This window comes from Lactuca serriola, chromosome 4, assembly GCF_051521515.1.
Source record: "Lactuca serriola cultivar US96UC23 chromosome 4, Lser_US96UC23_V15, whole genome shotgun sequence".
In the NCBI taxonomy this organism is placed as follows: Eukaryota; Viridiplantae; Streptophyta; class Magnoliopsida; order Asterales; family Asteraceae; genus Lactuca; species Lactuca serriola.
The window spans coordinates 162,785,597-162,796,744 of NC_136411.1; the positions used below are offsets into that span (position 1 = coordinate 162,785,597).

General features: G+C 36.3%; 1 protein-coding gene across 1 annotated transcript; it reads right to left on the bottom strand.

Annotated features, from left to right (window-relative positions):
- Positions 1 to 3,489: 3,489 nt before the first annotated feature.
- Positions 3,490 to 5,198, bottom strand: LOC145102868 (protein BIG GRAIN 1-like B). Its single transcript, XM_079040357.1, has one exon. The coding sequence runs from the start codon at positions 4,910 to 4,912 to the stop codon at positions 3,710 to 3,712; it is 1,203 nt and encodes a 400-aa protein (XP_078896483.1). The 5' UTR covers positions 4,913 to 5,198; the 3' UTR covers positions 3,490 to 3,709.
- Positions 5,199 to 11,148: the final 5,950 nt, after the last annotated feature.

An 11,148-nucleotide genomic window follows, 5' to 3' on the forward strand; every position in this document is an offset into this window, starting at 1 on the left:
TGTGCCGACCAGTAGTCTAACACTGTGAGGTATTTTACCCCCAGGATCACCATGTATGGCAATACAACATCAGATATACCTAGTAGTGGTCTATTACTGACTCACTCTATTAGGCAGTCTACGAAGTTCCCTCAATTACTTCGTGAAAGGAAACGCTGACACACAAAGGTCATCAAAAGAAAAATTATGTGGAAATACTAATAAAGTACTCCCATATGTTCCCGTACCCGAACACACAATAGTGTCAAAAAAAGGACTTTGTACATGATAGTACTTTTAGCACACTGGTATGAGTAGGACTCGTACCCCAGAACATAATAACACCCCAGCTCAAGAAGCAACTAAGATACAAAGATTTAAAAAAGACTTGGTACATAGAGAGTACTTTTGTACGTAGGACATACTCCATCGATCATCAATCTCCTCGAACAGAGTTTCTACTTTCTATTCGGCAACACTATCCTAATTTAGCGTAATATTTTATACAGAGTATTAAGTATTAACATACATTTATCTTCTCATTTATAATACTTCTATTATTATTATTATTATCATGTAAATACTTCTGAACACATATAGAACCATACTTGGTTCGCATAGCGTATATCATCAAAAATACATATATCACATATTTCCAGATAATAAGTATATAACTCACATATAAACTTTCAACATATTTTTAATACCTTTATTAATATTTGTATTAAAATCATGTTCATGAAAGGGACTATGCACTCACTTGTTAAAATGACGACTTGAAATTTGGCTAGCGCTTCGCTTCTAGCAACTGTCTTTTCCTTTGACGTAACCTAGCATTATTATCGCTAAGTTTTGGTCTATTATTATTACGAGTAAATATTAGTCCAGATTCATCATTAACTCAAACTCTACTTTCATGATCTATCAAGTAAAGAACAACAAGGTAGGATCATATCGGAGGTAAGGTTCGTTTGGTATACGAAGTATACTGTTTGGAAATCCCACTTTAAACACTTCACTTAATCACAACCTAGACATCATCCCCGTAAGTAGATCAATCGGTATAACGACTTGGAATCACTGATAAATCTTGTTTATAGGTTCATAATAACGATAATGAACTTAAACATAAGTTATAGCTCAATTAGGATAAGCATAACTCACTTACAAGCGGGTTTAGCGGCGAACCAGGCTCTGCGCGGGCATAACTTCTGAGTCGAAAGATCTTCTTCCGTGGGCCTTCTGGTGCTATGGGACTTGCTACTAACTCCTAAGACAGGCTAGAGAAAATCTTAGAAGGTTTAGGGGTGCTTGGGAGAGAATTAGATGAGAAGATGTGGGAAAATGAGGGGAAAATGCCATCTATTTATAGGTTGCCAACAACCAGTACGTTGGGTGTACGCAAGGGTACGCTGGGTGTACTTAATATGTTGGGCGTACTCTTGCCACATGTCATGATCTCGTGCAAAGCCGTGGGGAAGAAGGTGTGGCCCAGATCTTGCCACGTGTCACTCATTGGTTAATTCAAAAAAGTAATTATCTTCTAAAATTCATAAATTTTGCATATGAGCTTCGTCTTTGACGTACTTTATATCCAAGTGTAGGTAGTGACGTGGTCTACAACTTTCGTTTAGACTCCGTCGTCTAATTTTGAATTTATTTTTAAAGTGATATCTTAACCGGTTTAGACAGTTAAAGTCTGTTAAATATTCATAACTTTGTCATCCAACGTCCGTTTTCGACTGTCTTTATATTGTTGAGCTCTTATTAATGAGATCTTCAATTCTTATTTAGGTCGTGTTGGCTAACAATCGATCGATCTAAAATTCGATTTCCAGACTGTGCACTGCTACGCTAAATCTTAGAAAAATCATAACTCCTCAAACAAAGTCAGGTTTGGACATTCTCTATATGCATGCTCTCGGTTTAACATATACTATGACATTCGTTTAGATTGCTAAGGCTAAAAGGTATTTCATCAAAATTTACTTTTTACGATACTCGGCGTCGTGCCAGTTTAGTCGTAAAATTTCGACGGGTCATAACTTATTCGTTATAAGTCGGATTTTAGCGTTCTTTATATGTACGGAATCCTTGTGACATATACTATATATTTGGTTAAGATTATTTATGCTAAATAATCTTCTATCAAAAAGTCATTTTTAACGTTTGTTATCTCTAAATTGACTAGCCTAAATCTGCGGACGTTACATGTACATTAGGTCCTATTACAAGTGCATTCGTGGGGTTTGGACCGGCGAAAGTTGACCTAATTTGGCTAGTTGTCACACTTCATCCCATGTATTTCACTAAGGTTTCATGTCTAGCTAAGAGATTCTCAAAAACTCAATGAGCAAAGGTTGAGTTGCCTATCCTTGAATTGCTATTACAAAGCTTATAAATTCAGGTTTTATACTATGAATTATGATTCTTTTCATATGAGCCTCACTGATATGAGAGTGAGGATCAAGATTTGTAATTTCTCTATGCGTGGGTTTAACTTTGTGAAACATTGAGGGATTGGTTTATCATGTTAAGACGCTATAGAAGTTTATTCTCAAGAAACTGCAACATAGTATAACTTTTTTCTCGGAGAATAAGGTTCCAATGTCTCCAAATCCTCTTTTGGAGTTATCACATCTCTGATATGCTGAAGTGTATCCTCTTCCATGATAGTTTTTTAATACGAACATCACTTTTCCTACCTTAATATTCCCTTTATGTAAATTCCATTGTTTTCTTCCACCTTAGGTTGTCTTATCTCTAACGTATTCACAACTACCCATAAATCATGGATGTCACTGCATATACAACATAATGCAAATAGACCAAATGTTAAACTTATGGTTTTTGAGCTTCTTTACACCACCTACAATTTGTAGTTTTCATATACAACAATGCAAGTAGACCAAGTGTCAAACTTATGGTTTTTGAGCTTCTATACACCACCTACAATTTGTAGTTCTGCAATCGGTAACACACAAGCTCTCATACCACTTTAATAACCTTTGGAGAGACAACTTTCCTACCACACAACCAAGACCTCGTGTAAAGAAGGAGAACAATTATATTATGAAAGTGTTAGTGCATATCATCTTGAAATGAGAGCATTGCAATAGCCATATATGCCAAAGCAGGAAAATAGACATTGCTATTAGACTACCACTACCATGAAAATTAGGAACATGCATAGAAAATAACTATCCCATGTCTAGACTAATTCAACAGAGAGAAATCTTGACATAACAAAAAAATAAATAATATTGGAGGCATGTACATGATTGCATGCATGAATTGCACATGTTGGATGTTGCACTTTCAATATTGTACTCATAATTGTGAACTTAGTCCATCTTTGGAAATTTTATATGGGGAATGGATAATATCCGCATTGAATTTCAAACCTAAGGATAGCATTAGGTCGATCTGAAAATTTGGACTAAATTTATGATTTTTGGTAAAGTATAAGGACCAAAAGTGTAATTTTCTCTTAAATACATTTTACATGATATGATGTTTAACGGATACCCATTAAACTCTAATGTTTTGTTATAAGTTAGCCGTTATATTTTATTTAATAATTTCAACCCTAAAATATAATACAGATAGAACGTCTTACATATTAATTTCCTAAGTACTGATTTTATATCATATCTAATTTTAAATAAGTTCATCCCAAGTGGCCATATACTTTTGAATTTTTCATATTTTGGTTTATGGCTGCTGAGGATCATACAAGGAGACCATTAGCAATGGCTCGATTTGCAGCAATACTAGTTGTTTCGTAAAGTGGCAATTCCTTCATACATCGATCCATTCCAATGGCGGAAAGATGATCCAGTTCAAAGAGATCGGAGCTTGCATAGCTTGCAGAGTCATCTTCATCGTCTTCGTCGTTGTCAGTAACGGCATTAGTTTTAATCGAATCAAACGGATAATCAACCTTCTTCTGGTAATTTTTCAATAAATTTCTCTTAGTTTCTTCGATATGGAATTTGTTCTCTGTCGAATGCTTTTGTATCTCTTCGCTGACTGAATTCCTGGCAAATTTTACCGAAAGTGAATCAGATCGGTCTCCGTTAACTGATTTGCGTTCACGAGGTTGACGATGTTCGTCGACAATCACAGTGCCTGGATAAAACCTCACAGATCTTTTTATCTCGGTGGTGATTATGTTTCCTCTTGACGACGACGATGGAGTTTTGCTCTGACACGATCGTGAAAATGAAGATACCGACGAAGGCATTGAAGCATTGGCCGATTTTGATTCCCTTTTCCCATGAATTACCGCCTCATCGTCACCTCCAGTGCAGAATGATTTCTTCGCGTTTCCAGTAGTGAAAAGTGAAATTAAAAAAGCTGCTAACCGACCTCCCGGAGAAAGCGGTCGCTTTCCTTTCTTCAGGTAACCATAGATCTTCATAGCTCCCGATTTCGTCTTCCCAAACTTGCCTTTACGTTTACCCTTTGGTTGCAAATCTTCAGGTTGATGATTTTGGGGATACGTAACACTCTGTTTGTCGCATTCATTGGCATCGTGGGTGCTCGTACGAATAGGTTTAGGTCTCGCCGGACATCCGTATACTGTTTCAGCCTCCGACGACGACGAAAATCCGACGCCATATCCAGAACAGGAAGAACCGAGGGTTGAATTGTAGAAGAAGGAGTTACCTTCACTTCGTTGGGAACTACTTTCAAAACCTGCAACTGATTTTCGTCCAACAACCATTCCCCTCATATTCTTCGACCCACTACCATCAACTTGGAAACAACCATCAATGCTTTGTCTCTTCTTCACACTTTCTCTATAAACTACCGACTTCTCCTCGCCATCTCTTTCATCGATCGATCGGTAGATTTTGTCAAGCAAAGTCGACGAGAAAGACGGAATTTCTCTTTGGCACCTGTACCGAATCCTATCAACAGCATCCATTAACGACACTTTTTTCACGAAAAGAGTCAAGCAGAAAGGAGTTTGGATCAAAATTGCAACAGTTTTGAAAGGAATGGGGGTTGAGAGTGGCAGATGATGACACACTTTTATGAAGTGAAACGGAAAACAAGAGATCCGATGATGGGAACAGAGTCGGCAATAGAGGTAAATATTTCTGACTTTTCCCTGTATTACAGTTACTACCTTGTCTTTATAAAGATGCGTTAGATGGGGTATGGTCGGGTGACAAAGCTAATTAAGCCTTATCACGCTGTGAATCCAGAAAAGGTACCTTCTTCAAATTATTACTACTTTTCTATAACTACAAGATTTTTTAAAATGTATATATGATAAATAATTAATAAAGGTTTAAGAACATGACCTATAGGGCCATGAACTTTAAAGCATATGTTCATATAAGTAAACACGTAAGCATATATAAGGAAATTGCTTTATTGGTATATGATGCACGGAGTCAACCACCTTGGAAAGATGGCAACATTAATGATGGATCTCTTTTTTAATTTTCATGAATCGCGTAACGGGCCGACAATGAATTCTCACGGACTGTTCCATGAGCTTCTTTACACAACTCCATTGGATGCCTAAGGCCCTTTGTTTTTGTATTATACTTTGTTCTTCCTTGGTGAGTAAACGGTCAGTTAATTCTATCGTTTATCATTTGTAATCGCAAGTTTGGTACAAATTAATGATCGACGAGGAAGAGCTTGTGGTCTTTGAGATCTCCATGAAAAAAGTCACTTCTAGATGATGTATATGTCAATTTTTCCCATATCAATGCTTAGAACTGTAAGTGTGGTGGCTGATTTTTCTATAGGGTTACACATTCATTATAGTCTACCCTAGCCTCATGAGACTTCCCATTAACTACAAGGCGTGCTTTGTATTGCTCAAGACCATCGTTATCCCTAAATTTATGATGGAATAACCACACACAACGAATAATATGCACCTATTTAGTTTGGATACAAGATCCTCATGAGACTTCCCATTAACTACAAGGCATGGGATGTTGATTTTGGTATGAACATAAACGTGAAATGTAGGGAGATGAAGAAGAAATAAAGAAAATGAATCTTGTTTTGTTATTATCGCTCTCACTAACTTATTACATCTTACACAAGTAAACAAATTATTAATACAAGTTAATCACTAGCTAACTTCATATGGAAGCTTAACAAACTAACTAACAAGTCATGTGATAAACATGTGAAGTGACTAACTAACTAACAATCTAACTCAACATGTTTTGTCCCTTCGTGAAATACCAGGTTCTTAGCAATGTGAATAGAAGCTTGACTGTTGCATTTGACTTAACTAGATTAACATTTGGGACAGTAAATTCACGAAATAAACGAGTCAATCATGCCAACTCACCTCTCACTCTTTGCATACTACGACATTCTGCTCCTACAGAGGATAATTCTAACATCCAAAAATCATGACCAAAAAATTTCATTTTGATTTATGTAAAAACAGTATTCCAAAACATTGTTCCCAATAAAAATAAATATGTCAAACATCATGAAAATCAGAGTATGATTCATAAACATAATCAATATGGTGTGTGTGCTTCAGTCAACCCGAACTCTTCCCCTTGGAACGAGAACTACCTGAAACATAAACTAAAACCATAAGCACAAAGCTTAGTGAGTTCCCCAAAATACCACATACCACACATATCATATAACGGGCCCCGCCCACACTCGAATAATAGTGAGATATGAGCCCAGCCCAAACTCGAATAACGGGTCTCACCCAGACTCGAATAATAATGAGATACGGGTCACGCCCACACTCACATAATAGACCCCGCCTAATAAACATACATATACAAGCACATACAAGTATCACACAGACATCAAGTATAATAACATAACCAAACGAGGGTCGGCCTTGGTGCCTTAGACCTGCTAAACTTAGTCAGGAAACTCACCTTGAAAAGCTGAATGAAACGAATTATCCCTAACTGTTGGTCTTACAGCTCCCTGAGCTATCAATTGCAACATAAAAACTAATTAACATTTGGGATCTACCATATCTACTTGGGGTAAAAAGACTATTTTACCCTAGCCTAGCTTAGTCCAAGAATGAAGCCCATAACCATAATCCAATGGCCCCAAAATTAAACAATTCAACAAGGCCCAAAATACGGCCCAATTTACAATTGGGCCCAATACCTTCTCATGGGCCTTAGCCCAAGGCCCTATAATACTCTTTGCCCAAAAACTCGCAAAATCATATGGCCCAACTAATACATGTCCTTCTAAGCCCAAAACAAGGCCCAGCCCTAAAGCCTAACTTTGAATGGCCACATAACTGAGTATGCAAGGCATACTCAGTTTGTACGCTAAGCGTATTGGCTCGAGGGCTTCTATGATGCGCGTACTGGCTCGTACACCCATCATACTCAACCAAATCATCACCTTCTACTTTAAGCACCTAACTCGTTAAGACTTCTCTCCAGAATGTAGATTTGACCTCCTTAAGCTGTAATATCACGTAAATTTGCTAACTTTACGTCCATGCATGGCCATAACAAGCTCTAAAGCTCAAAAAGGACTTAATGAAGGACTTAATGAAAGCATGAGGCCCTTAAACTCCATAAAGTGGGCACCTTTATGCCTAAGAAGCCCATGAAGACCTTATATCTGAAAGAACAAGCCTTTGGGACGTCCTAATCCCAATATCCATCTAAACCATGGCTAAAAACATAACCATTAAACCCAAAAGGAGATCTAAGCATCTAGCAACCAAGATATGAACTTGATACCTCAAACTATTTGCAAAAAGGTTAGTGGTTCTGGATCCAAGACTTCCTTTTCCAAGCTTAGCAATTTCAAGATGTTCGAACTCCTTCACAATAAACAAAATAAACACCAAGCTCTATTTAAAGAATCAAATGCTTGACAATGGAGGCTACAACTCGTTTTAGGGTTTTGGAGGCTTTGAGTGCTGGTAAAGAGGCCATCTATAGAAGATAAGGATGCTTGAATAGGGTACAACACCCCCAATTAGGGTTTCATTAAAGTCTAGTATGCCCAACGTACACATACGTACGCCCAATGTATGCGACTTAAGTCTCGTCTCAGCACCAACCTAGTACTCTAAGCGTACGAAGTGGTACGCCCCGCGTACTGGCTTCTCAACTAGTATGCTAAGCGTAGCAAGTGGTAGGCTCGCGTACTACTTCAGCGACTAAAATGAAATTGTTGAATACTCAAGGGTTATATGGCACATACCAGGGAACAAGTGTTACAATAACGAAACTGTAATTTGTTTCTTTGACTTCCATGCAATGAGGCTATTTCCAAGAAGTATTATGAAGCCACTCACACTTCTTTTAGATTGAGGACATAAAACCCAATCAGAATCATAGTATGCTTGTAATGAATAATCAATGGATTCGTTCATGAATAAACGTTGATTAGGATCATCTTTGAGATATTTTAGAACACGTATAACAACATCTAGGTGTGGCTCTCTTGGCTCAGACATAAACTGGCTTAAATGTTGAACAACAAAAGCCAAACCGGGTCTAGTGTGGACTAAAAATTTAAGCTTGTCCACAAGTCTCCTATAAATTTCCGGTTCTTCCAAAACTGCCCTTTGTCCCGAAAGTAGTTTAGAATTAGTTGGAAGTGGACAAACAGTAGTCCCATTAGAATCAAACTCTTTCAAAATTTCATTAGCAAAATTCCTCTGTATAAGAATCACCCCAAATGAGAATATAACACTTCAATTCCATGGAAAAAATTTAAGTGACCAAGATCTTTACTTTCAAAGGTAGAATCAATAAATTGTCTTAAACTTGTGATTTTTTCTTCATTGTTACCTGTCACCATAATGTCATCAACGTAAACAACAATAAATTTGTCATATTTGTCATAATGATTGAAAAATAGTGAATAATCATTCATTGAATGTTGATATCCTTTAGTCTTTAAAGCAAATGTCAACTTTTCATACCATTTCATAGATGCTTGCTTAAGACCATATAAGGATTTCTGTAAAAGACAAACTTGATGTGAATTCGTAAGTTTCAAAACAGGAGGGGTTTCATGTAAATTTTTTTATGCAATTTGCCATGAAGGAATGCATTATTCACATTTAAATGACACAATGGCCATTCTTTCTTTACAACAGTTGTAACTAATGTCCGGATTGTTGTCATTTTCACCACATGAGTGAAAGTTTCATTGTAATCTATTGTAGTTTTTTGAGTGGACCCTTTTACAACTAATCTTTCTTTATATCTTTCCACTTCTTCATTAGCCTTGTATTTAACCTTGTAAACCCATTTGCAACAGATGGGTTTCTTTCCTTTAGGAAGATCGACTAAAGTCCAAGTATTATTAGCTTCAAGTGCTTGAAGTTCCTTATTCATGGCTTTTTGCCATTCAGGGATGGTAGCAGCTTCATCATAAGAAGATGGTTCTTTGATCTTAGACATTTTGTGAAAAGATTGTTGACTCTGTTTAAATAAAGAACTAAAACACACATGTTTACGTTGGTAAGTATGTATGATAGTATGTATAAATGATGCAAAGTGAAGACATAAATCTTTTGAATTTGTAACAAATGCGTTGTTACAAATGTAGTCCTTTAAATGGGCAGGTGTAATTGGAACTCGTTCAGATCTTCTAGGAACAAGGTTGTCGGTTAAAGTTTGAGCTAGTAAAGGAGAAGAGGATTGATTAGGTGAGGGACTGATACTATCTTCAGAATGAGATAAACTTGGTTGTGGTGAAAACACTGGGGTAGAATGGTCACTGTGAAGTTGAAAAAGGAAAATATCTTCATAAAATGTGACATCCCTGGAAATAACAATCTTCTTGGTTTCCAAATCATACAATGTGTAAGCTTTCTCCATATGGATAACCAATAAAAATACAAGGTATTGATCTTGGTTGCAACTTATCCCTGTTATGCTGTAAATTGGTAGCATAATATAAAGATTCAAATGTTCTCAAATGGTCAAAAGAAGGTAGAGTATCATAGAGAAGTGAGAATGGAGATTTACCATGAAGGATTTTCGAAGGTAATGTGTTTATAAGAAAAGTAGAAGTTAAAAAACAATCTCCCTAAAATCTATGGGGTAATTTTGATTGAAAAGAATAGCTTTAGAAGTCTTTAACAAGTGCTTGTGTTTTCTTTCAACCACTCCATTCTGTAGAGGATTATATTTACAACTTGTTTGATGAATGATACCTTTTTGTTGTAGAAAATAAATACCTTCATTACTTGACCCTGATTCAAAAGCATTGTCTATTCTTAAGACCTATAATTTTCTCCCAAATTAGACGTCAATCATTTCGATAAAACCTTTAATTACTCCAAATGCATTGCTCTTTGTACTACGCAAATAAGTCCATGTAGCTCTTGAGTAATCATCCAAAATGGTCAAAAAAATAAGAATGATTATCATAAGTTTTAGTGCGAAATACATCCCATGTATTAACATGAATCATTTCAAAACTTGCTGATGTATGAATAGAACTAATCGAAAATGGGGGTTTGTGTTGCCTAGATTTAGAACACACATCACAAGAATCACAAGAAGTATTTGTAACACCCATAAAATTGAAGCCAAATTAAAACTTTTTAATACATTTTAAAACCATCAAGTTATTATAGTTTGTTCTCAAAATAGTTTAGACATCAGAGTATCCTCATAATCAATTCATAAGAACATAAATATGATGTGACAACCCGAAATTTCCATTCTGTACAAACCAATTGAAGCCAATAGAAGTAGAAAAGTTACAGTGAAAATTCAGACTTCGAGTATAAGTTTGGCAGTTTTTCAGGATTTACACTTAAGGAAATATCAGGAGAGTGGATGCACCAGGGTTTCGTGCAACATTGTTATTCCAATACTCTAAGATATTAGACTTCATTCCGGGAATAAAAATATTTTCAGCCAAAAATATCTCAGGACTGTAAATAGAATTCTGAACCAAATTATGTCATTAGTTACATTTCCAACTAGAGAAAAGCCATTTTCTCTCTCACGGATCTTCAGGTTTTTATCCCAAATCGTGAGTACACTTCTCTAGTTGTCTTATAATGCTTATAATGTGCTTAATAACTTAGATTACATAGCAAATCTGTGAGATTCGGGAGTTTACCGCCCAAGAACGTTCTTGGAGAGTAAACTGCTATATATGGCTTAAATGCTACCTAGTCTTTTCCCCATGTTACGTAACTACCTT

Excerpts from the sequence above, each read along its gene's own strand:
- LOC145102868 (XM_079040357.1), bottom strand. The coding sequence starts at position 4,912 with ATGGATGCTGTTGATAGGATTCGGTACAGGTGCCAAAGAGAAATTCCG.